The 26,755-nt window shown below is 55.5% G+C and overlaps 1 protein-coding gene across 3 annotated transcripts in view; it reads left to right on the top strand.

Annotated features, from left to right (window-relative positions):
* The window catches only part of PRIMA1 (proline rich membrane anchor 1), a 61,337-nt gene extending 34,582 nt beyond the window's left edge, over positions 1–26,755 (top strand). For 2 of the 3 annotated variants that reach the window (XM_047864685.1, XM_047864683.1), the window contains exons 4-5: positions 9,256–9,385; positions 23,762–26,755. In XM_047864685.1, coding sequence (XP_047720641.1) covers positions 9,256–9,385; positions 23,762–23,864 — 233 coding nt within the window. In that variant the 3' untranslated portion in view covers positions 23,865–26,755. Of the gene's footprint in view, positions 1–9,255; positions 9,386–11,220; positions 11,419–23,761 lie in introns of those variants that run through there. The other variant, XM_047864686.1, reaches the window with a different exon arrangement.

Genomic DNA, 26,755 nt, shown 5'->3' with positions numbered 1-26,755 from the left:
CGGGAATGATGGAGACAATTATTAATAATGTATTGGGTTTTTTCTTTTTTTTAAATGCCCCCCTCAGGAGTCGGGCCTGAGAACAGCGTCCTTGATGATAAGCAGCCACACTGCCACCACGCTGGGCTCCGTGCCCGGGATGTTAGGCAGAAATAAATAAATCAGAGAAGTGAGTGTCCCGTGGAGCTCGGGCAACAGGCTGGGAGTCACAGATGGAAAGGCGCGGAGCCCCTCACCGGGGCTGCAGCGGTGGGGGGGGTGGGAGGTGGAGCAGGGAGGCTTGGGTGCCAACTGCCCGCACCCCCTTTCCTTCCCCGGCTGGCCTAGGCCAACCCGCGTAGGACCTTTCCGTAGGGCTGCCCCCGCTTGCCCACCTGGTAGGGCTCAGCCTAACAGAAGCTTCCCTGATGCCCAGGGTGACACCCATGATCCCTTTCTGTGCACGGCATCAATCCCTCCACGTGACCCTGTCTGTTTGTCCCAAGCGTGTCTTTCCGCGGTCTGGAGCCGGGCCTGGATCTGCTTCCTTGTTTTTGTCTGTGTAGCAATTGTGTGTCGGCCCCGGGACCAGATGTCTGGGTTCAGATCCCAACTTGACCGCCTGCCCGAGTGAAGTTGGGCACCTTCACGAATCATTTCCCCTTCCGGCCCGGCACTGCACACACCCCCTGGGCACACGGCAACCCCCTGCCCGGCCCCCGCGTCATCACACACCGTGGGGGAACCCGTCCTGCCCCCCTCGCCCGGTCCCCGGCAGCTGAAGGTGGCTGGGCTGAAAAGACTGGCCCTGGACTGGACTCAACTCAGGTTCACAGCCTCAAGCCCACTGCCCTCATGCACCTCCCTGCCCCAGTCCATTTGCTTGCCTGCCCTCGAGAACACCAGTTCACACCTTCCCTGCCCCACGGAGGCCCAACACCTCCCCCATTCTCACTCAGCTGCTGACCTCGCTTCCTGCTTCGCTCAGACAACTGACACTTGTTGGAAGGAAAGAAAGAAGCAGCCACCGACCCCACCCGGTCACCCACCCACACACTCTCCTCTCAACTTTCCTACACATCGGGGGCCCGTGTACGGGGACCCACCCTCTCCTGGGTCACACCCAGCATACGCGCACACTCACGTGCACAGGTGCGTGCACATATACATAACATCTCCCATCTTAAAATCCTTCCGTGGCCACCACCTGCCCCCTCAGCTGTGGCTCCCTGTTCTGCTCCCCTTGGCATCAAGGTTCCACCAACAAGCTGTGCGTAATTTCTGTTCTCTCCTAAATGGCCCCACTCAGACTTCCTCCACCGGTCCCCCAACACCGCCTCTGCATGGGCAATGGTGCCGCCACGTTGCTCCGTCTAGCAGTTGGCTCTCAGTCCTGCCGCATTTGCCCATCTGTCAGCTGCAGTGGACACAGCTGACCGCCCCCTCCTCCTCCTCCATGTTCTTCCCTGACCTGGCTGCAGGACTCCCCATCACCTTGGGCCCCCCCCCAACCCCGCCCATCCTTGCTGGCCTCTCTTCCCAGCCTCCTCTGTCCTTGGCCTCTACATGGAGGTGCCCCGGGGTTCAAGTCCGACCCTCTTCTCTGCTCCGTCTGTGCTCCCGCACTTGGTGATCTCAGGGCGGGGTGCTGACAGCTCCCAGGTTTATGCCTCCAGCTGAGGCTTGGTTCTGAACTCAGAATCTGCTGCTTGCTCGCCGTCTCTCTCGGGGTGTGATGGGATTGTCAGTCCTCACTCCCGATCTGCACACCCAGCAGGCCTGCCCTGCCTTGGCCTTCCCCATCGTTGATGGCAGCTCCATCCTTCCACCTGCTCAGAGTCACCTTTAATTCTTCTCTCTTACACACGCACACCCACATTTCCATGCACTCGACCTTCCGGAAGTATCCAGAATCCACCCTTTCTCCCCGCCTCCGCTGCTGACCCCGATCCGAGCCATCATCCTCTCTGTCCTGGGCTCCTGGCAATGACCTCGCAGCTTCCCACACTGTGCCACCCTACCGCGTGCATGCGTGTGTCCACTCTAAACAGAGTGATTGAGCCGACATGCAAGTCAGACCTGACCGCCCCCCCTCCACACCCACAACTGGCACCTCGTTTCTCAGTGTAAAAGCCCAAACCCTTCTCGTCTCCTCCGTCCTTCCCTTGCCTGCTTCATCCCAGCCACACGGGCCTCCTTGCTGGTCTTCAGACATGTCAAGCCCCCGCTGGCCTCAGGGCCTTTGCTTCGGCTCTTCCCCCAGGTAGCTGCGTGATGAACCCCCTTATCAAGTCCCAGTCTCTGCTCACGTGTTGCCCCTTGAAGCCACATGGCTGTCCTGGTTCACATTGCAGCCCACCCACCCTGCACCCCAGCACCCTCAGCCCCCCAAAGCCACTCTGTTTAGGGGTAAAGAAGCACATGGCAGCGTCCAAGAGAACAAGAGGCCTTTCTCTTCCCGTGCTTCTCCCTTAACAGCAAGGAGACCGTCCAGGAAGCCCCTGCAGACTTTTCCTCTCGTGTCTTTGGCCAGATCTGATGACGTGCCCACCTCTGAAGCAGTTAGGGGCAGGAGGGCTGGAATGACTGAGCCCGGCTCACAGCATGGAAAACACACCTCTGGGCTGGACACGCCTCCCCGGAGCCTGAGCCCTGTGGAGGGTGGGGGACGTAGAGGAACCTCCGGCCCCGGTGGGGGGGGGGGGGGATTGGGAACACTGTACTGTACCCAAAGCCTGAACGAGATTCCGGCAAAGAAAGGGGGGAGGCCCCCCTGACCCCTTTCATTCTGAGGTGCATATGCTTGCTGTTTTCATCAGGAACAACTCCAGAGGAGACTTTTTTCTCCAGAAATGGGGGTTTATTTCAGAGGTTTGCATAGGGTGCCAAGGTCCGGTCTTGCATTTGTGGCCGTAAAGTCCGGCCAACACACTCTGGCACCTTCAGGGCGGGAGATGAGCGGCCCCACACCCAAGCTGGCCTGCATGGGAGGGCGGACGCCCCTGGCACAGGCCTCCCCGTGGATGCCCTGTGCCCATGAATGGATACGGCAGCGGGCTGAGTCGGCCCCTTGTGTTCCAGAGACAATGGGCTCTGTGTGGGGGCGGGGGGTGGGGGAGGAGGCCGCCCCGTACCCCCTCCTTCCACGGCAGGGCTGGGGACACCGAGGCAGAGGCAGGGAAAGGGCTTTCAGCCACAAAGGAACTTCTGAGAACCCGTGTCCTTCGTGGGCCCCGGGGGCAGGACCTAAGGCAGGGCTGAGGTGTGGGGACAGGTGTGCCCCTCCGTTCCTCCCCTCCTCTGAGCTCAGCACCCTCCTTTGTCCACATGAAATGGATTCTGCTGCCACATGAATGTTTCAGCAAAGCTCCTGGACCCCTCACCGTCCTCACGAGCCCCATAAACCAGCGGTGCTTTACGTGAGTAGGCTGAGGCAGGGGCAGAGAGTGAGCAGCTCAGAAACGCTCTCCAGAGCTTCCCGGTATGTGTATGTTCCCAGACGGCTGCACAGCGTCCTCAAGTTCCTTCCTGTGGGCGAGAGGGCGTGGTACAGAAGGGACAGAAAGGGACCCCCCCCCCCCCCCCCAGCTGTGCCAGGAGGCTGTCCGTTGGAGCGGGGCTGTGTGAGCGAGGCCCGGGCCAGCGTCCGACCAGTTCCCCGGGGTAGTGGCTGCACGTGTCCTCTGGTTGGGAAGCAAGTTCATGGACATCAGCCCCTTGGAGGAAGCGGGTCACAGCTCAGGGGACCCTTGACAAGCCTGTGCTCAGCGGTTGTGACCCACTGATGGGCTGATACCACGGCTGCCAGCACCAGGCAGCGGAAGGCCACCGTGGGCCCCATCTCCTCCCCGACCACAACCCACGCCAGGTCAGGAGGCTGACATTTCAGCGCCGAGGGGTCGGTCAGGAAACTGCAGAGGCAGCCTGGGCAGAGGCCCAGTGCGTGCCCATGGTATCACCAGCTGTAGCGGGTACTCAGGCTGTACTCAAGAGACAAGGAGCCATGAGGGCGAGTGGCTGGACTCCCCAGGGGGCCACATTCGGGGTCAAGAGATCGAGCCACGGATAAATCCACAGACTCCATCTCACCATAGGTAAAGTGTCAAAACGGAGGACGTGACTATATCTCCCTTCTTCTGGGAACCGTTGGAAAATATCTTGCAAAACTGAATTGTTGCCACGCTGCTTGCTGTCCCCTTGATTCATTCACGCCCCGCTCGGTACCCTCCGGTCCCTCAGGCATCTTCTGCGCACAGCCGGCAAGGAGACAGAAGCGGCAGGTTCCCCTTGGCACGTATGCGTTGAGTTGGCCGTGAGTGCCGGCCAAGGCACATCTGGGTTCACATCTTGATGGCTCCGCTGGCTGTGTGGCCTCGGTCTCCCCACTCCCCAAGGGGGGTATCAGTGGGCTCTGCCCTGTCGTCACTGATCGTGTACCTTGGAATCGGTGCTCAGCTGTACCCTCGGGAACCCTGCCTCCGCTGTCTCATCTGATGGTCACAAGAACCCGCAAGGAACGCAGGGAAGGCACTGGTCCCCAAGAGCGCCTGGGGGGCCCCCTGGCCTCACACAGCTCCTCTGTGGCGTGGGGCCACCAGCCCGCGGGAATCTCGTTGGTCTGCGCAGGCTCCCTGATACCGTTCGGACGGGCACGTTCTCAGTTCCCCCGTCCCCAGCCGCTTCTTCTCCAGACACTTGCACAAGGTGTGGGGGCATCTCGGCCTCTTTTTCATCTCTTTCCTAGTGCTTGCCACACGTGTAATTATACACTCCCTGGTGGATTTCCTTACGTGCTGTTCGCCTCCTCCCCTCCTCCGGAAGCTCCCTGCCGAGCCATCTCCCCTGTCCTGCTCACTCCCCGAACTCTCAGCTCCGTCTCCCCCACTTACCCAGTGGTCTGGGCCCCGCTGGCTTCTCCCTTCCCGTCCGCTCTTTGCAGACTCTCGGGCAGCCAGCGGGGGCAGCCACGACTCCCTTCTTTGTTTCTTGTTCTTCAGAGATCGCTGCCTTCTGTTGCCTTGATGTCCACTATTTTGAAAGCCATCGCTGTATGTATTGGTATATTTTTGAGATGTTTGTGGTGTCTGTGTAGGGGTGGGGGGCAAATCTGGCCCCGTTACTGTGTCTTGCTAGAAAGCAGAGGTCCCGAATGTAAGTTCTTAATGACGCATCTCTTGACTGAAACGACAGCGGCTCCTTTGATAAAGCAAAACGGAGCCTGGGTGGTTCTCCACTGTGCTCTCTAGTTGCCACTTTTATCATCTTTACAGGCGTCAGGAGTGGTTAATGCATACATAAGAGCTGTATACAGCAGACAGCCTTACTGAGTCCCAGGAGAGAGGGTATTTCGACCCCGGAGAGGTCATGACAGCTGCTGCCTTTCTGTCAGTGTTTGCAGAGTCTTGGCCACGAGCAAGGGGGCGTGTCGGAGGGGGCGGAGCTCCACAGCCTCAGGTCTTGCCTCAGCCTCCCCGGTCTGATCACCTGCTTCTCAGGGACATGGCCCTCCCCCTTAATCCTTAGCACCAAATGGCCTCCTCTCCTCAGCCACCGATCACCCTCACCTTGTGCACATTATCAAATCTACGTGTCTGGTCCCCTCTTGGAGCCTGCGGGCGGCTTGAGCGAGGCGACCAGGTCTCAGCCAGCTCTGCAGTGATCCACGGGCGGCTCATACCAGACCTGGTAAGGGCACAGTTTCTACTGAATCCATATTTGTGCTCCCAGCTCCTAGCATGGTGCCAGGCACAGAGGGTTGATAGCAGATGGTTGGTGGATGAATGAACGAACAAACGAACGAATGAGCACCTTCATGATGCCATCTTTTCAAATATGCACCATTAGTCTGCTCGCGTGGTAAGCTGATCACATCTGCAAAGGAGTGCTGGCCACACCAATGGGAAGGACGTTTAGGCAGGAGCAGACCTGGACTGCAGCCCAGAGCCTGGTGTCCTGACCCTGGCCCCTGGGAAAGCTGCTTCTTGATCCTGAGGGTCAGTATTTCTCCCTTTGCGGAAATGATCCAGCTCTGAGAGTTCCTGATCCTTTCTAATGCAAAAAGAATGACTGGGGCAGGGATAAATAGGGATGCATTCTTTGAACACAAGAGCTGTTTTCTTGGCAAAATCCAAGATGTATGCTTTGGACTGGATTCACAAAATACCTCCCTCTTTTTCATATCTGTTAGCTTTTTGCCTTGAATAGTTTCCCCACATGCCCTGCTGAAGGATATAGAGGGCCCTCCCCATAAGGACCCCCTCGAGTCTCCCTGTTTTCTGTATCAACTGTGTTTGAAAAACATAAGCAAGAAGGAAATCCCCACCTCATTACCAACGAATGTGAGGAGCATCAAAAGAGGTGCTGTGAAATTAACTCTCAAATTGCAAATGAGGTTTGGAATCAACTCTTCTGTTTCCAGTGGATGGATTTTTCTCAGCAAAGGCCCTGGTGGCATTTTTGGAGGGACAATTCTACCTTGTAGGAATTTCCAGGTCATTGTTGTTAACCTCTGTAGCTCTTTGGCTCAGTTATTGTGGCAATCATCGTCAGCCTCCCTCCCCGTATTTCCGAGTGCCCTCTGGAGGGGGGCTGCCCCCAGCTGAGAACACATTCTGGGGATGTGTGCCCCAGCCACCTGTGGGCCATTGGTGGGCAGGTGTGAGCGTCCCCTTGGGCTGTAGGCATGGCCCTTGGGACTTGCCCGGAGGTGTTACAGCCTGAAGTGGAATTGGCAGAAACCAAAATTGCTTCTCTTTGCAGTGACAACAAGGAGGCAAGCCCTTTGGGGTTGGGACTCAATGTATCTGGCCGCATTTCTGAGTGTCCTGCAGTGACCATGTAGGGAAGACCCGGCCTTGATCTGTGCTGAGTCACCCTGGGGAAGACTCAAGGACACCCCAAAATGAGGAACTGAGTCGGGGGAAGGATTTTGTGTTTGGTACCTCACCAAAAAGAGCAGCACTGAAGGGATTCATCATGGGAAAACGAGAATTCCATTGGATTTCCTTTCCCTTATCTTAGAGTTTATTCCTATGTTGAGTTCCATATTGTATATCTTTTCAGTGTTGGGGTTTCTAAAGGCCAGATCTCACCCTGGCTGAGGGCAGCCATGTGACTCAGTGACATCCTGGTCCCGGGCATTTCTCAGGAAGCATTTCTGAACCTGCTTGGTTGTGTGATGAGCTGAGCCCCACCTCTGGGGACCTTGCAATTTGTTAAAGGGTTTAGCACCTGCTCCCTGTGAAGCACGTAACGGCTTTCTGCATCTCCCCACCCAGCGGCAGCAATGCCACAATCTGATAACAATTCAGGAACCTGTAACCCCTCGTCGCTTGTTCCTCTCTCCTGGTTCAAGAGTAAAAGCACTTTGGAAAACAAGAGTGGCAGCTCCTTATAAAGTTACTCGCACGCACCATAGGACCCAGCGAGCCCACTCCCACATATTTATCCAAGGAAAACCCGAAAACATGTCTATATCATATATGCAAGTGATTATAGCAACTTTATTTTCCAGCCCAAACCTGGAAAGAGCCTAGGAGTCCACAGCAGGTGAACAGATAAACAGATTGTGGTTTATTCCTATAGCAGACTATCCCTCAGCCATCAAAGAGAAGGGACTACTGAAATTTGCAACAATGTGGATGAATCTCAAAAAAATTTGCTAAATAAAGGGAGCAAACACACACACACACACACACACACACACACACACACACACACACACTGCAGGATCCATTTTGTGACTTTCAAGAACAAGCAAATCTAATCTATGATTTTAGAAAGCAGAATAGTGGTCCGGGCACCTGGGTGGCTTAGCCGGTTAAATGTCCGACTTCGGCTCAGGTCATGATCTCACAGTTTGTGGGTTCGAGCACCGCATCGGGCTCTGTGCTGACAGCTCAGAGCCTGGAGCCTGTTTCCAATTCTGTGTCTCCCTCTCTCTCTCTCTCTCTCTCTCTCTCTCTGCCCCTCCCCCACTCACACTCTGTGTCTCTCTCTCTCTCTCTCTTTCAAAAATCAAGATTAAAAAAAATTTAGAAAGCAGAATAGTGGTTGCCTGCAGGGCAGGGATTGACTAGAAGGAGGCACAGGAAACTTTGTGCAGTGATGGGAAAATTCTGCGTCACAATAGAGGTGTGGCTTACGCTGGCTAACTCATTTGTCAAAGCCAATCAGACCACACGCATCAGATGGGTAAGAGTCACTGTATGTAAATTACACCTTGATGATTATGACAGCATCAGTAATAATGGTGATGATGGTGACAAAGCCATCCATGGTATCCTTTGGGAAGTTATTCACTTTATTCCCCATGTAGTGTTACACCCCTGAAGGTATCTGTTATTAAGTAGACACAGATCTAGGGCAGTGTCTTGATTCCCTTTACATTTAGTCACAGGTCTCGAAGACCTGCCCAAAGCTAGTAGTGTCCATATATCTGTCCATCCATATGTCCCTCCCTCCCACCCTCACCAGCTTCCCTCTTTCCCTCCCTCTCTCCCTCTCCCTTCTCTTTTGCAATTTGGGGCACTTCTTTCCAATCGTCTCTGAACCTGTCAGAGCCTCCAGGATGAGGCTGTGTGATGTCTCTGCTTTCCTCAGAAGAGCGAACCAGCTTTGCCGTGAGCCTCGTCTACACCAGTGCTGCGGTCCGCCGCACACAGCTGGTGCCAAGAGGGAGGACAGGATCACCCCCGAGGACCCCATGGATTGAGTAACGACAGAGGGGCCCCATGGCAGCCAGAGTCAGATGCTTTGTCAGTGACAGACTTTTCCAAATTTTGGCCGCCCGTGCAGATTGAGACAGCTGTAGGTGCTCACCTCATGGGCCAAATCCAAGAGGGGAGACAGCCTGCCTCTTAGAAGAAACCAGCTTACCAAACTGACATCGACGGGCCTCCTCCCGCCATGTGCCCTGTGAGCCCTGCTCCCCACCCCCACCCTCAGAGCAAGCGGATTTAATGCCTCAACTGAGAGAATGAGATGCTCTGTTATTTTTCATGGGAAATTAAACCTGACCCTGCCGTCAGTTAGCTCATGCCAGGGGAGGATGGATGGCCCGGGGCTCAGCGCTTAACCCCTGCTTGGAGCACCCGCCTGGCGGGGGGCCAGCCATGATGTCACCTGCCGCCGGGGTGGGGGCAGGGACGGCAGGACAGGTCATTCCGGTGAATGAAGGGTGGTGCGGCCACCGTGGTGTCACCACCCCCGTCCACCTGTGACACGGCCGGCACCCGCTCATCCAGAGGACACTCAGCCTGTGCCTGTGTTTTTCAGCCCCCAACTCTACCTCGTGCCCCGCTGAGGAAAGCTGGTGGTCGGGGCTGGTGATCGTCATCGCGGTATGCTGTGCCTCCCTGGTGTTTCTCACTGTGCTTGTCATCATTTGCTACAAAGCCATCAAAAGGTGAGTGTTTACCCAGCTCTGAGCCCCAAGGGGGCGCCACCTGGGCCGGGGGCTGCTCGGCCCAGCCCCATCATGCTTTTTTTTAAACTATAAGAATTGTCAAGCATTTAATAAGCAGAATATATGATGAATGCCCATCTTCCTTCAGCAAACACTGAATGAGCGCCCCTTGTCAGGCCCAGTGTAGCGTGTGTGTGTGTGTGTGTGTGTGTGTGTGTGTGTGTAGTGACCCTATCTGGAAGTCACAGGCCCTGCCGTTGGGAGCTCACTCAGGGCGCCTAGGAGTAGAGTTTGGAAATGATCCTTGCAGGGTGGCTGAGGGAGGCGCCATGCTGCTTTGGAGCAGGAACTGGGTTTCGGAGTCAGATCGAAACTCAGATACCAGTTCAAACGGTGTGACCAGGAAGAAATCACTTTAACCTCTTTGGCCCTCAGTTTCCCTATTTGTAAAACGGGGGGACAGCGTGCCAACCTAATACTGTTGTGAGGAATGGTGACGTGCTTCTGTAAACAGTACGCGCGACACGTTTACTCTGCAGTGCGCGGCATATAGTAAGTGCTCACCGAGTACTGCCCCGGCGTCCCTTGTCGCGGTAATTCCAGACAGAGGAAGAAGGGTGACAGAGGAGCCATGCTTCTCTGGGGGGAAGAGAGAGGTTGAGATGCCTCAGAGAAGGTTTTCAGCGAATGTGACACCGAAGCTGGGTTTTGGAGGATGACGAGGAGTGTTCCCGGGGAGTCGTAAATGATCCAAACGGCAAACTCTCTTTCAGTAATACTCGCTGTCATTTCTGTGACTACCAACTCACTTTGCCCTTCCAAAGCGATTACCAGTCACCATACCCTTGTCAAATTGGGGTCCTGCCGCAGAGTGTGGCTATTGTTGGGTCTGAGGAGTATTGAGGGTCCTAAGTATGGTAGAATAGGCCATTCTGTGGACGGTACCCCCTGGAGATACAGCACAGCAGCTCCAGCTAGAGCCTCCAGGCTCCAAACAAAATGCAACCCCCAGCCCCCAAGGACCTTGCGGGAAGATAGAGTTTAAAAGACAAACAAAAATGTTGCAAAATGCCCAGGTGTCCGAGGCATTGTACAGAGATTTCTTTTTTTTTTTTTTAAGTTTTAAAATTTATTTTGAGAGAGAGAGAGAGAGAGAGACTGTGAGCGGGGGAGGGGCAGAGAGAGAGAGGGAGAGAGAGAGAGAATTCCAATCAGGCTCCAAACTGTCAGCACAGAGCCTAATGTGGGGCTCGAACCCATGAAATTATGAGATCAAGACCGGAGCCAAGACCAAGAGTCGGACCCTTAACCCACTGAGCCACCCAGGTGCCCCATAAATTTTTAAAAAAGGTTTTGGAAATTCCCGAAGGCCCAAAGTTAGGGGATCTATATTAAGAACAATTGTAAAACCTGAAATATTTCACCATAGCCTTTTAATCCGTTGTTCTATGTGATTTGCTTTAATAATTGAAAAGCAGAAAGAGTAAAATATCAAGTTCAAAGTCTTAAAACGAATGCATGGTCGGGCACGGAGGGTGAAGGGCTGTTTTCAGGCAACAGCCTGCGCGCGTCCCAGTGGCCTGGTGGGAGAGGCAGGACAGGGGGCCGGGTCCAGGAAGTCCACGTGGACAGGCCAAGCCCCAGGGATCTGCCTCCCAGCCAGGAGCCCCTTCTGCTCCCTGCTCTCATGTTGTGAGGTCCCGTCCAAAGCGATGACCAGTCACAAAGAGTAGCTGTCATCCAGTGTCTCTTCCACAGCCGGGGGCTCATGGCCTCACCAGCATTCCCTCAGTTCATCCTTGCCACACCTTTTTCCAATCTGCTGCGTTTTATAGGCGAGGAAACTGAGATTCGCAGGGGTAAAGGGGGCTGCCCCGGATGGCATAACCAGGGAGCAATGGACTCAGAATTGGAACCCAGAACCACAGGACTCCAAAGCCCAGCCCTGACCATGGCTGGTGGCGATGAGGCTGCTGGATGTTTGCGAGGACGAGCACGCCATCCACCAGTAGACTGCCTGGGGGTGGGCACTAGTCCCCTGGAGGACGTCCCTCCTCCGCTGCCCCAAACCTCTTCTCAAAAAACACGCTGTCTGCTCCAACGTCAGGAGGGCAAGAGGGCGGCATCAGGAGAACTAACTGACATTAAGAGCTGACTGTGGCAGTGTCGGCAGCTGTGGCTGCTAGGCTTTGTTTCAGTGGAGCTAGGGGTCTCCCAGGAAGGCGTGTGGGGGCGCCTCCTCACCTCCCCTCAGAGCAGCCTGAGGGGGCCTCGTGTCTGCCCTCTGTCCCCTCCCACAGGCTCTGAGTTCTTGGGAACAGCTAAGATCTGTTCTTAGCTGAATACTTGCACACTCAATACTGTGCCTGGAGAGACACAGAACTCAAGCCACACGGCTCAGGGTATCCCTTCCGGGCGTGTGGGCGGGGCTCCTTCCAGGGGTTGTAGGCGGGGATTCCTCCAAGGTGTGGGCCGGGCTCCCCTCCAGGATGTGGGCGGGTCTCCCCTCCAGGGGCGTAGGCTGGGCTTCCCTCTGGGAGTATCTGCTGGGCTCCTTTCCAGGGAATGTGGGCAGGGCTCCCTTCCAGGAGTGTGGGCGGGGCTCCCTTCCAGGAGTGTGGGCGGGGCTTCTTTCCAGGGAATGTGGGCGGGGCTCCCTTCCAGGTGTGTGGGTGGGGCTCCTTCATGGGTGTGGTGAGTTCAGGGAGCCAATGGTGCTGGTGAAGCACTCCAGGACTAGTAGCAGTGGGGGTGGTCAGCCCCCCTAGGACCAGGACAAGGGGAGGAAATTGTGCCACAGGGACTAGGGAACTGGAGAGCCCAAGACTCACAAGAGGGGCCGCTTACCAGGATCTATGCTTGGAACAGCTGGAGATGAGCCCCAAAACAGGAAAGGAAGAGGAGAAACACCCCAGATTTTCTCCACACTCCCTGGTCTCCTGAGCGTGCCTCTCATTAGCCACACCCAAGGAACAGGAGAGGCCAGGACCGGCACTGGTAGGCATCAGCCCCCAGGGCGCAGAGCAGGGAGAGAGGAGGGAATGGGTGAGTGGGGGCAGTAAAGACACCAGCACAGTCCCTGTCCCGTGTGCATCCGCACCGTGATCTGCATCCATCCTCTTCTGGGCAAGCCCTGGGACTTGGGGTGAAGACCCAGCCCTCTGCCCCTCCAGACCTCGTAATCCATAAAGGGCATCTGGCACACAAGGATGGACAGTCAGTGACAGGAGGGGGCTCCGTTCACAGTCAAGTGGAGACAGAAATAGAGGCCAGCACTTCCAGAACTGGCCTGGAAGGACTCCGTGGGAGAGGCTTAACCCTTTGGGGGAGGGAGAAGGAGGCAGCCCATGTTACAGCCATGGAGGAGAGCAAACGGCCCCCACTGCTGACCGAGCTGACCTCTGCCGGGGGCTGTAAGAGATAGCATCGTGCAAGCCAGCTGTCTGTCTGCATTTTTCTCCAGAGTCAATGGAGGATTTCTTGCTCACGGCCAATTCCTTTTGGTTAATAATTCATTGGAAACATGCCTTTTCTCTCAGGAAACAAAAGCATTTCATGTCACTGTAAAACCATTAAAAGGAAAAACCAGTGATGAACCCGGCTCTTTTTTTAACGCTCACAGCCTGGAGTCCCTAGGGGAGGATTTCTGAGAGATCTTTGTGAATGGCCCAACACAGCCTTTGGGAGTCAGATTGCTGGGAGGATGGTTCTAGAATCAGCTGGGGTAGGAAGGTGGTTCTGGAGATGCCAGCTTGGCTTGGCATCTGGGGTGCAGGCCGCAGGGTCCACAGGCCTCTGCAGGGATGGGAGGAGACAGGAGCAGGTGCAGAAGCAGCACCCTGAGGTGCCCCCACTGGGCTCGACCTTGGGGGGAAGTGGGAGGTCTAATCAGCACTTCCTACACATAGACTTAGTGAATCAGACTTCGTCCTGTGACTCCACAGATGCACCTGAGGTCCCAACTCTGTGCTGGGTGAAATGGTGCTTGAGAGTGGGGTCTCCCAGGCGAGGAGCCCGAGGAGGGGCATCTCACCCAGACCTGGGGCCCTGAGAGGTTTCTTGGAAGTGGGGGGGGGCGGGTGTTAACCAGACCAAGATGCTGAGAAGGGGAGTTGCTCACGGTGGGACCAGCACATGCAGTGCCCTCCAGGTCCCCTGCCAGTGACCCCAAACTCTGCGGGTCCCCAGCATGGGAGCCCACACAGCTTGCATTTCGGTGGCCTCACTGCCGTGAGCTGGCTGTGAGCAGCTTTATTCATAGCTGCAGGATGATTGAGCCCCAGACCCCTTGGGTGGTCTATACACTTGTGCCCCCCCCCAGGCCTCCTCCCCACCACCCCGCCCTGGGCCTGGCGTGCACATGACATCGGACAGCCTGGGGTTGTTAAAAGAACCTGGGACTGGGAGTCCAGACCTCTGAGCCCCATTCCCAGCCTCAGCACAGCTCAGTGAGGTCGCTGTCTTCCCTGGGCCTGTCTCTCTTACCTATAAAATGAGGGTCCTCTAAGTCTCTGTCCAGCTTCTGAGCCTTTGTTTCCATCCCTAGATGACAAAGAGGATTGCCCCGAGGGCATTCCATGTCTCAGAGGTATGAATGCTGATGGAAATGCTTGCCAAGGGCTAGGCCAGGCGGCAGGGCCGTGCGAGCTTGGCACAGGGCCTCCCGTCGTGGGGTGGGTGCTTCAGGCACAGTCCCTGCCCTCAATGCAGACACCTCCTTCTGTGGGGAGGAGAGGGTATTGATCAGACCACCCTCGGAAGGACCACGTATGACAATCAGAGAAGAGTATCTGAAGGGAAGAGAGGAGTATCTGAGGGAAGAGAGGAGTATCTGAAAGGACTACCAAGGGGCGCCTGGGTGGCTCAGTTGGTTAAGCATGCGACTTCAGCTCAGGTCATGATGTGACGGCTCGTGAGCTTGAGCCCCGCGTCTGGCTCTGTGCTGACAGCCCAGAGCCTGGAGCCTGCTTCGGAGTCTGTGTCTCCCTGTCTCTCTCTCTCTGCTCTTCCCTGCTCACGCTCAGTCTCTCTCTCTCAAAAATAAAAATTAAAATAATAATGATGATAATAAATGAAGGGACTATAAAGTGAAATAATGCTGTAAGCAGAAATAACAGAAGAAGCTGTCGGCCCAGGGTGGGGTAGGAACCTCAAACGAGCAGTGATCAGTGAGAGTCATCTAGACAAAGCTCCAGGGCACAACGTGCCCACTGCCCAGGTAGGAGGGCCAGGCCTCAGACCCCGGCCAGGCCAGGGCGAGGGAGCTCACAGGCCTGTGGACTCTTAAGAGTGACGCCACCCTCCTAGAGTGGCATTTGTAGCTTCTCTGGCAGCCACACCCTTCCTGCAGGGAACACCGTGTGTGGCAGAGAGATGATGCCCACCCTCTCCAAGCCCCTCGCCTGGAGCCACCCCCATACCCCAGGCACACGCAGAGCACCTTTCCTCCTGGGGCCATCCGTGGCGCGGGTCCTTCACCTTCCGCCGCCGATTTGCCATTAAGCCACTAGACAGCCGTTTCCTTCTAATTTACAAGGTACTGGCTGAAAGACCGATCAAGGGACTGCAGAACAGTTTGGCTCATCCTGCAGACCATTAATCACAGACAACTAGGGCGCACACTGCTCGCTGGGAGTGAGCTCAGGCACGCATGGGCTGGAGTGAGCCTGAGCACACACGTTATGACTCTGGTGCTCATCGGCTTGGTCCACAAATATTGACTGAGTACCTACTATGTGTTGAGGACTCGACTAGGCTCCAGGGATGTAGAGGTCTACACCATGAGTCCAAGCCCCCTCACCAGTGGAGGAAATGGATTGAATACACACACACACACCTACAAGTTAATACCTGAGGTGCTTTTAATGAGTGCTATGAAGGAGGGGAGAAGCCTGAGAGTAATGGAGAGAGAGAGAAGGGGGTGGGAGAGGGGTTGCTCCCCTAACTCCGAGTCAGGAGCACTGTGCCCGCTTCCCGATGGGGCTTTATGGTTAGGAAGTACTGTTAGGAGGGCGCCTGGGTGGCTCAGTTGGTTAAGCATCTGACTTCGGCTCAGGTTCGTGGGTTCGACACCCATGTCGGGCTCTGTGCTGACAGCTCGGAGCCTGGAGCCTACTTCGATTCTGTGTCTCTCTCTGTCTCTGCCCCTCCTCCGCTCTGCACTGTCTCTGTCTCTATCTTTCAAAAATGAATAAACATTAAAAAAAAAATAAAGTTAGGGCTTTGTACATCCACTACCACCTTTTAATTTTTATTTTTATCAAGGTAATGCGTGCACAAAGCTTAAAATATCAAATGTGGGGAGCACCTGGGTGGTTCAGTTGGTAAAGCATCCGACTTCGACTTAGGCCATGATCTCACAGTTTGTGAGTTCAAGCCCTGTGTCAGGCTCTGTGCTGACAGCTCAGAGCCTGGAGCCTGCTTTGATTCTGTGTCTCCCTCTCTCTCTGCCCCTCCCCTGCTCATGCTGTCTGTCTGTCTGTCTCTCTCAAAAGTGAATAAGCATTAAAAAAAAAAATTTTTTAATGTCAAATGTGCCACAAGTCTGTTAAGAAAAACAGCAGTCCCTGACTGCCCCCCCTGTTTTCTCCCCCAAGTCACATTCTTGAGAGGCAACCATTTCTGGGTGTCAGCTCTTCTTCTGGTATTTTCTCTCCATATTCTTCTTCTTCCTCCTCCTCTTCTTCTTCTTCTTCTTCTTCTTCTTCTTCTTCTTCTTCGTGTTTGTTTATTTATTGAGAGGAAGAGAGAGCAGGGGAGGGGCAGAGAGAGAGGGAGAGAGAGAGAATCCCAAGCAGGCTCCACCCTGTAGGGCAGAGCCCTATGTGGGGCTCAACCCCATGAACCATGAGGTCATGGCCTGAGCCAAAATCAAGAGTCAGATGCTTAACTGGCTGAGCCACCCAGGCGCCCCTGTCCCCATATTCTAAGTGATAGTACATACTGCTGTGAGACTTCTTGTTCAATTTCACACACTATCTGTTGACTTTCCAGTCTGGAAGATGCAAGTCTCAGCCTCCTAACACAGCACCCACAGACGTGCAAAACACTGCCCCTTTCCCCGTCCCCTGCCTACAGGTGTCTCCCAGGGGGGCGATCAGTGACAAGTGTCTGCCTTAGCACGATACACATATTGTCTGCCGCTGACTCATTTCTTGTACTCTGATGTGTTTGCTGCCTTGGAGTGAAAGCGCCTCCTCTCAGTGTGGGCTAATACATCAGGTGATCTGTCCCTCAGTTCCATGTTCGCCTGGAGGCTCTGTCCTCTCCAGGAGGATGGTTGCTCCCTGGGAACTTGGCTACACTCAGTTCTCTCCCTCTCCCATCCTCCGTTTCTCTCTCCAGCCTGACGCCACGGTGGAATTTTTTCAGGACCTTTCCTGAATCATAGACTCCACAGCAAATCAGCCAGTGAAATTAATTTTCTTTTTAACATTGACATTCTCTTTGGAGCTTGGGGGGGTTGCCGAGAAGGGTTGGTTCTTACGGAACGTGTGGCAAGTAGAGCAGGCCTGGTGGCCTGGGGCTGTGGCGTGCCACCGAGGGGTGGGAATGAGTTTCCTGTGGTGTCTGAGCCAGAGTGAGCCTCCAAGGTCAGGAGGAAACTGAGGCCTGGCTGGGGAAGAGAGCCGCTCAGGTCGCAGACGTTTCTAGCCCCTCCTCTCTGACGGCTGAGCCCCTCCTGCTCCTCACTCAGGCCCCAGCTCTAAAACCACCTCCTCTGACCAGCATCCTGGCCTGGCCTAGACCCTTCTTTCCTGCCCACGCCCCGGAGTTGTAGCTCCCCTTGATTCATGTTTCTGCTTTCTGCTCTGGGTAGGTTAACGGTGGTGTCTTTTTTTAAATGTTTCGTTTCTTTTAATTTTGAGAGAGAAAGAGTGTGAGCAGGGGAGGGGCAGAGAGAGAGAGGGAGTCACAGAATCCAAAGAGGCTCCAGGCTCTGAGCTGTCAGCACGGAGCCCGACGCGGGGCTCAAACTCACAGACCGAGAGATCATGACTTGAGCCGAAGTCAGACCCTTAACCGACTGAGCTACCCAGGCGCCCCATAATGTTGGTGTTTACACGTGCTTGTGCCCCCGCGTGTGTGAGGGGCTGTGTGCACACACACGCCCACCCTTGCACACGCATCAGAGGTGGAAAGCGGTCACGTCTTCCTCATCCCTGTCCCCAGTGCACCTGGCACGTAGTAACTATTCCATGACTTTCTACGGCTTGAATGGAGGCTTGTTTACATAGACTTGTCAGATTCTACCTTTCAAATGAGCAAACTCTACTTAGAATTTCAGTAAACTCAGTTCTGTTTTGTTTTTTTCTCTGTCTCTGGGTAAGTGGAGGAGGATCTGCTTTAGAGTACATAACATGCGCCCGATTTTAAGTGCCAGGCCCCTCCCCTTCACCAGTTTGGGTGACCCTCTCTGCCAGCTGTGCTCCCCTTCCTCTGACCCTCGTGTCTTGAGCCCCTCGCTGTACTCAAGCTGGAGTACATGTGCGGTGATTCAGCAGCCCCCTCCCCACGTCCAGAGTGGCCCAGCCTCCCCGCCCCCTCCCCCCCCCCCCCCCCCCCCCGCCCCAGGCATAACACTCTCAGAGGAGCCCCCTCCCCTTCCTCCCCAGCACACACACCACCAGCCCAGCCCTCTCTCCCTGGCTTCTGCCGACCTGCAGAATCAAGGGCAGGGCTGGGCAGGAGGAAGACAAGATACGTGGGGCCCAGGGACCGGGGACAGGAGTGGGACGTCTTTTTTTTTTTTTTTTTAATGTTTATTTCTTTTTGAGAGAGACAGAGACAGAATGCAAGTGGGTTAGGGGCAGAGAGAGAGGGAGACACAGAAGCAGAAGAAGCAGGCTCCAGGCTCCGAGCTGTCAGCACAGAGCCCGAAGCGGGGCTGGACTCACCAGCTGTGAGATCATGACCTGAGCCGAAGTCGGACGCTCAACAGACTGAGCCACCCGGGCGCCCCAGGAGTGGGACGTCTTCATCCGGCCTCATCTCGCATGAACTTCTGGGAGATATTCACCTTGAGTGCACTTTGGATTCCTGGGGTCTCGAGACTGGGGCTACCTCGTGCGCCAAAACCTCTTGGGCCATGTAGGGCCCAGTGCCAATGATTGGGCACTTGAGACCCAGCCATTTCCATCTGTCACTTCTCCCTGCTGCCCCCGTATGTTCTTGTAGCAACACCACCCCCAGGGGCCAAATCCAGCCTCTCCGGCTGGGAATCAAGAGCAGCACGTCTGGCTATACCATGAGTCAAGTCAAAGCCAGTGCGCTCCGAGGAGGGACCGCCTTTGGCCGAGTGCTGAGCATGGGATACGTGACCTTTGCTGCTCCGAGACCATCTGACCTCCTTCGGGACCTCGGCTGGATTCAGGGAGCTGGTGCTTGTGCTTTGTTGCAGGCCCGAGACTCAGTCTTCTCACTCCGGGGCCACTGCCATCCTCCAGGTGGTCCAGGGCTCGCTGTTCCCCACTGGTGGGGTCAACACACAGGCTTCTTCTGAGTCCCCTATGCCGCAGTATCTCATTATTATCACCTCCACAACCCTTCCTCCAAAAGAAGATTGGGCCCAGAAAGGGTGGAGGCAATATGTGTCCCCACCTGCCTTGGGCTGAGACATTTATTTGGGCTCATTTCTTACCACCCCCCCCCCCCCCGCCATGCCCCCAGAAGGGACCCACCTGCTGTGATGGGTGATGAAATCCTGTCCTGGCGGGAGGAGGTGGGCAGCAGGAATGAGCTGCTTTTTGTAGGGGGACCACATGGCGCTACCGGCCAGTCATTGACAGAAAGGCAGGCAGATTGTGGGCACTCTCGGTGCCAGTGGGTAGGTCCCTGCTTCTCGGGGGCCCTTTTGTCACCAGGAAGCTGTATCCCTCTAGTCACCTTTCTAGACATGCTGGTTGGAGGTCGCAAGGCAGGGTGAGGGTATAGACCGGCGTAAGGAGTCCTCCAATGGCTCCCCACGGCATGCAGAATGAGATCCAGATGCCTCGCCCTGCTGGCTGGGTCCCAGGGGCGAGTTGAAGCCTGGGAGACTCACAGACGCCAGCCTTCGACTTGCTCAGCCGGAGGTGGCTGAACAAGGAAGCCCTAGGGAGATGGTCAAACAGCGGGGCCAGCTGGAGCGTGAGGGTGCCGATGGGCTGCGTCCCTGACTCCCCTTCACCCAGGTGGTAGGGAAAAGTGTGCTGGGCTGGAAAGGAGGCCGCTGTTTCTCCTGGTCGACGACTTCCTTGGTGGCTCGGAAGGGCTCTTTTTGGCTTCTTCACCCAGGTTTGGAGAAGTCTGCAGGCCACAAAGGCATCTCATTGTGGAAGGGGGTGTGTGTTTGTGAAGGGGTATGTATGGACGTGCGTGTGTGTGTGCGTGTATGGGTGTGGTGTGTGTGTATATGGGTGGGGTGGGCTGTGTTTGCGTATGGGTGTGTTTGTGTGTGTGTGTTTCGGGGACGATGCCTTCGGAAGAAGGGAGTCTGAAACTGCTACACTTGACTGAGAGCAGCCCCTTCCGCGGGGTGCGTGAGACCAGAAGCGAGCCAGGCAGCCCTCCCTTCTTAGGGTGGGACCTGTCATAACATTGTCAGCAGGGCCCAAGAGGGTCAGCTGGGTCCTGGCCTTTCCTGTCCTGGCCCTTCCTGCCTGGCCCGGCGTGCGGGCGGAGGCGGCTCCTGCGGAGGCCATGGCTCGTGGCCCGAGCCCCCCGGAACTGTCAGCACAGCGCCCGGTGTAAAGAACGAGGAGTGCCTGCTGTTTGCCAGGATGGGGGCGAGGGGGGAAGGAGTCTCGGGGTGGAGAGCCCACCCTCCGACAGGCAGGAATCCCGGACATGGCCAAGGAAATCTCACCTCCCTTTCTCTTGGTTTTAGGAACCAGGCCTTGTAGGGAGTCGTCCGAGGCCATCTCTTCCCACACCAGGGTGCACATGCCTTACTTTGGTTTAGCGGGACCAGCCCTGGCTGGCTCACAGCGCTGCAGAGCCATGCTGGGTCCCGGTGAGCCTCTCTGGCCTTTCCTGAGCCCCACGGGCATCCATTAGGTAGGAAGTCTGTGCAGACTGGAGAGTGCTGGCCGTTGCCGGCCAACAGGACAGCTCCCCGCTGACACCTTTCCAACAGCAGTGCTGAGAGCTAACAAACACTTATGGAGCACTTGCTGTATGCCAGATGCTCATCTAAGTGCTCGACCTGCATTAACGTATCTAATCCTCCCAACAAACCTATGAAATGGACACCGTTATTGTGCCCATTTTATAGACCAGGAAACTGAGGCACAGAGAGGTTAAGTGGCTTGCCCAAGGTCACATGGCTGGAAGTGGTGGGGCCTGGGTTCACTGAGGCATGACATCTCAGCACTTGGGCAGCGTCACCCTGCAGTGCCCTTTAGTGGAAGGGTGGTGGGGGGAGGGGGGAGGTAGAGCCATCTCCTGTTGTAGGTAAAACTCCAGATTCCACTGGGCTTCTGTGACTCCCAGACAGGCTTTGGGAGGGGGCTGGGGCAGCAGTCCAGGGAGTAGATCGGTTGGGGGCTTAGCTCTAGTAGAGGAGGGGAGCAGACCGAGCCCACTTCTCAGGAGAACCTTTGGGACACTAACCCCTCCCCTTGCCATGCCCAGGCTCCTGGAATGTTCCTGTAGGGGGCGCTGGGCCAGCCACCGGGTGCTACTTTGCTGGGTGGAGCCCCTATCCAGACTCCCTTTGTCCTGGGACAAAGCTGGTCTTTGGTGGGAAGCTGGCTGGGGCCATTGAGAAGGCCCTGGGGCTGTCTCCTGGCCTTGTCCTCAGTGTCCCTCTGGCCAGGCTTGCTTCCTGCCAGGCCCTCTGGGCCAACATTTCCCTCCAAGGCCCCAGGAACGCAAAGGGGTGTCCTAGCCAGCAGCCTGGCTTTAAGAAATTTCACCTCTTCTCCTGGCAGAAGAAGTCCTGCAGATTTCCTACCCTCACCCTGAAAAGGTGGGAACTCTGTGCCCTCCATGCTTTGCCCATTTCCATGGGAGTTCCAGACGCACCTCTCCATTATCCACTCCTGAAGGCCCTTCATTCAGCCTCATCTCCCCTGACCTGGACCCATTTCAGTTGATTTTTCAGACTAGCCCAAGATTGAATATTTATTAGGGAGAAAAGCCGTGAAGCAGTGTGGGTTTGGGCTCAGAGATTTTTGCCTGTTAATATTTTCTGGAATCCCGATCCTGATGTCCCTCTCCCCCGTCCTCATATATTGATGATGAATGTAGGAATCTCACTTAAGCCCACCGGTGGCCTCATGGCGAGAGCAACACAGGATCTCACTGTAAGAAAATATACCCTCCACCCGAGTTTCCGGGCCATGCACGCTCAGAGTCAGAAATGACGCCCACCCAGCAGAGTCAGAGCCACTTGAAGCCCCTGGGAAGGAGTGGGCACAGGGGAGACATGAAAGAGACTGAGGGAGAAAAGGCCCAGGGACAGAGGTTGGCTCAGAAACCATACTTCCACAAGCCCATCACAAACAAGGACACTCGTCTGACCTCTACACACCTCGGGGTTCCAGAAACTGTCTGGAGCATCTAAATTAAGCGGGGCTCTTGGGATATGCTGGGTTAAAGCAAAATGAGACGGGCTTCTTGGAGGACTCTCGAGAACTTTTGGAACTCCCCAGGAGGAGGGAGGTGGGAGACCTTTCCAAGCTGATGGGACCATAGAGCCTGTTTGCGGAGATAGTGCCCTGCTGGGAATGCTGACTTAAGGGAAAGTTGTCTGGACCAGGATATGGCGGAAGCAGGTGGCGGTCCAGGCCGCAGCACCAACCAGCTGGGAGCCCATGGGCAAGTCACAGCTATCCCTAAGCCTCAGTTTCCCCACATAATGGATCTCTTAACCCCAGGCCTAGCTTCTTCAGGGGACCATCGTGAGAGGGGCCAGGAACATCTGTAGCTGAGAGTGCTTTGTCCAAAGCGTAATGCGCCAGGGGAGGAAGTGCTGGTTTGCATCTCACACTTCTAGAAGCCACCATGGCTGAGCCTGACACCCAGAGTCAGTGAACTTGGGTTTCTCTCTGTGGTTTGTGAGCTATTTTCTTCAGCAAGAAAAAAAGGGAAGGGAAGTTACTAGATTTGATCTCAGGGTGTTGTCTCTGAGCGGGCCTGATAATCCCACCCATGAAACTACCGATAACCACCTTGCAGACCCTGCCTCCCCTAAACTAATTCACCTCAGACTTTATTCCATAGGCAGCAGACTAGGCTCCAAGTACCAGTCCTCAGGCTGGGTTCCTAGAGGCTCCAGGGACGTTGGAGAAGGCAGAAGCAATCAATCACCAGGTTTTCAGAGATGGCCTTAGACATTCAATGGAGACAATACACAACAAAGGCCAGGTCAGGCTCAGCCCCAGCGTTCCTGGGGACAGAGGTGACTGAGCTACGGCCCCATGGGCCTCAGATTCACCCGAGAGACAGCAGTATTGTGATATGGGACTGGGCTCCACAGCATGTGTGGCCTAGATCCAGAGGCTGTCGCCAGGGGCCTGGAGGCCTCCTGAACCAGCCAGGAGAGGAGGTCAGATTGGAGCCAGGCCAGAAAGTAGTGCTGCGAATTCAGAACCTCTGCGAGTGAGCAAGAGCCTTCTCAAAGCCTCCCAGCCAGCCTTCCTGAGCCTTGTATGTATGGGAGAAATGGCTCTTGGGGTCAAATGGCCTCTGGAATGGTCTTCACATGGCCTGACATTAAGTGCTTGAGAACCACTAGTATGCACTTAGTTGGGACACTCGCCATTACATCACTGCTGCCATTGACACAACCATAACCATCAGCATCACCACCGCCATTACCATAACCGCTGCCATTGACACAACCATAACCACCACCACCATCACTTCCACCGCCAACTCTACCACCATTTCCACCTCCATTACTCTTCCCACCGCCCCAAGCCACCATGGCCACCACCAGGCGTCACCATCACCGCCATCCTCCCATGTACCTCTGACCACACAGAGGCAAGGCTGCAAAATCCAACCTCTGGCGCCTCAACTCTGCACCCCCAGGTATTCATCTTCACAACTGCTTGCTCATAATCAGAGATCAACCAAAGCCTGACTGTACGTCTTACACAGGTTCTCCACTCTTGTTTGTCCCAAACAGTCCCAATTCATTATGAACAGCTGTTGTCCCCACTTCATTATTAACAGCTCTCCTCTCTCACTCTCAATTGTGTCCTGGTGTGTACGACACACTGTGTGGTCCCCCTCATTAAGACCACCTCCAGCTCCTGATTGGCCCCCACAAGGACCAGCAGCCCAAGGATACTAACCCAGAACCGAGTCTGGTGGCCTGCCTGGAAGGACATGATGCACCTACCCCTGCCATTGGTCATTAACGGATGTCCCTGCCTCCCCTCCCAGGAAACCACTGAGAAAAGAGGAGAATGGCACCAGTGTTGCTGAGTATCCCATGACCTCCTCGCAGAGCAACAAAGGGGTGGACGTGAACAGCGCTGTGGTGTGAGTCTGCAGACCCCGGACTCGCTGGCCAGAGGGGCACATTGGTGGCATTAGTGGACACGGGAAAGCAGGAGGACACGAGCTGACTCTGGGCTTGTCCAGGATTTCCCAGGGAGAAACCATCCCGTTCCCAGCCTGCCCCTGGTCAGCTCGCGGGCCAGCTCGCCTGCGTGCAGCAGCTGGGGCCGCACCGCCACACCCACTCTTCACGTCTCTTCTCCATCTTGGATTTGATTTACTGTCTCCCAGCTGCACTCTGATAAAGGCAGGGAGTCCGTCTGTCTGCTGGGGTAGGGGGGCATCCTACCTTAGCCAAGAGAAAGGTGATCCAGGAGTCACTTGCCTGCCAGAAAACCTCTCCTCCTCCCCAGGAAGACTGCTCTCCATTCACCATGCGTCCCAGCAGAAGCCATCAGCACAGCCATGAGATGTCCCCTTCCAAAGGTGCTTCCCACACATCTGTCTGTCACCCCATCGGCGACTTGTCTTTAGTCTTCAGGGCCTGCCTCCTTTCTTCCTGTTCCCTCCCACACCCCAGGCGCCTGGCTCTTGACTTCTGAGCCCTGCCACGGTGGGCTGTGAGCCCAGCCTGCAAGGTCCCCTCCTGACTGAGCAGAGGGGCTCTTTTACACCCAGAGCTAGTGTCTGACCTTCCAGGGGCAAAACAAGTCACTGAACGCCACGCCAAGGACCCGGGAAGGACAGAGCCCCCTCTACCCACTCGCAGACTCATTTCCACCCCTGATCCTCGTAGGAACTGATGCCTCCATGTGAGCCACGCCCTGCCTTCATCCGGAGAGGCCACCACTCATGCCAAGCCCAGCACTTTGGGTTAGGCTGACCCGGCCTGGCGCTGGGTCTCCCCGATGACCCCCTAAGGCCCTTCCCAGGTACTCAGACCCTCTCCAGAGAGTCCCCAGCCTCTCTTCATGCGGAAGGAGGTGGTGTTCTCCCAGAGGCCCCCTTCGAATGTCTTGTGTTCTAAAAATGCTGAACCGTCCAGAGGGGTTGGTGGACGAAGGGAAGGAAGGGGAGGGAGGGAGGGAGGGAGGGAAAGGACCCTCCGGGCCTGGTAATCTTGGTCCCCTGGCCTGTTTCCCAGGTGGCCACCCAACCTGTGGGCACATCACTAGGCCTGTGGGGACAGAGGCCTGTGGTCTGGCATCGCCCGGATTGGGAGAACACTCCTGACCCCGTGGTTCCCTCACCTCCCATACACTTGCTCAGAAGGAAGTGGACACATTTAACGGTTCCGCTCTCTCTGTGTAGGAACTGAGCTAGGTGGACTCCGTCCACTTTCCAGACCACCAGTGTGGTTCTCTGAAGGGTATTTGGGCCACGGTGAGACTTTGCCATCCAGGTAAGCCTGACAAGACAGTAAACAAATCCCCGTTTGGGCTGAACCTTGGAAATCCACCCTGGGTTGGGAATCCCTTTGCCCATGGAGCTGTGTTCCATTGTGTTTCGGAGAGCAGAGGGGAGAAGTGAGTTCGCTGTGACCCTCACCCGGGTCCTCCCCGCAGGTCAGCACGAACAGGCTGAGGACAGGCCCAGGCCCATACCCTCCCAGAAAGGGCTCTGTTCTTCCTTTCGGTTTTCCTTCTGCGTGAGGACCTGTGTTTGGTTTGGATTTGTGTTCTGCTTTCCCTGCCTACCTTGGGATGGCACGGTGCCACCAGTGGCCTTTGTCACTGCCTCGAGCTGGTGACAAAGGGCCAGGGGATGTGGGTCTGCAGCAAGGCTCTTTCCCTTACTGCCTGTAGCCTGCCACCGAGTCCCCTGCGTGTTCCCTGAACAGACACTCGGGCGGGACCCCAGCTCTATGCACACGGCACCTTGGGCTCAGAAGTGATGGGAAGACGCCTTCGGTCAGAGGGGAAGGCCCTGACTAAGGGGTCATGACGTGATGGGCATCCAGCCTGGGGAGACCTCAAGGGAGGCAGGGCACAGCCCAGCTTTGCACGACCCCACAACTCCCACCTTCCCTCACCCTGGCTGAAACCTAGGAGGTTTTACAGTTGGCCTAACCCTCCGGCCGCAGGCAGGGTTTCCCAACTGTCCACCCTTGGCATCCACCTCGCTCTAGGGACACGGCTGGGGCTCCACGAAAAGCTAACATTTGCGCATAAATTCCCCCCACACCGGGTTTGTAAAGTCTCCTCTCTCGGCTAGTGCAAACCAAGAGAAGAACCCAGTTTTTAAAAACGAAGTCACACGAGACTTCAACCCCACAAACCTAGAACTGGCCATGTGGATACCGTCCTGTGTGCCGCAAGGAGGCCTCACTGGATTTTTCGCTTAAGTGACAAGAAGCATCTGTAAAACCACACCAACCTGGTCTTTGAAATCGGAACTTTTGTTTAAGGAACGTATCTGCAGCCCCTAAACGCAGACCAATCTTCAGGCTAGCCCAAACTTTGAGGTCGAGAAATGCACATTTCTTCTCTGCATTTTCTCAAATGGATATTTTTTAACTGTCTCCCAGTTGAGCCCGACTTAGAATGGCATATAGGATCTCCCAGAGTTTTTAGGTGTTATTTAGAAGCTTCTAAAGCAAGTTTTGGAAGAAAGACTAATAGCTATAAAAATATAGACATCTATATTATATATAGTTATATATATATATTTAAAGAGATATCTATATCTATATGAAATTACTGCACTCTCTGAATCTGTACACAGTCTGACTTAAACAGCCCAGGTAGTATCTAATGCATGAATGTAAATATCCTGAGATCTGCCTTCCTCGCAATGTGCCGGGTGCATACGGGGAGAGGGCTCTTGTCTCTCATTCTGTCTCAACGGACAAATGTACAAGTGGTGCCGTCTTGTCCACCAGCGAGCCACTAATGTGGATTTTGTGCTGAGACCACGCAGGGAGCAGGACCGGCAGCA

Source organism: Prionailurus viverrinus, chromosome B3 (assembly GCF_022837055.1).
Source record: "Prionailurus viverrinus isolate Anna chromosome B3, UM_Priviv_1.0, whole genome shotgun sequence".
Classification (NCBI taxonomy): Eukaryota; Metazoa; Chordata; class Mammalia; order Carnivora; family Felidae; genus Prionailurus; species Prionailurus viverrinus.
Note: the sequence above shows the minus strand (reverse complement) of the source record. Positions and strands in the feature narration are given on the sequence as shown.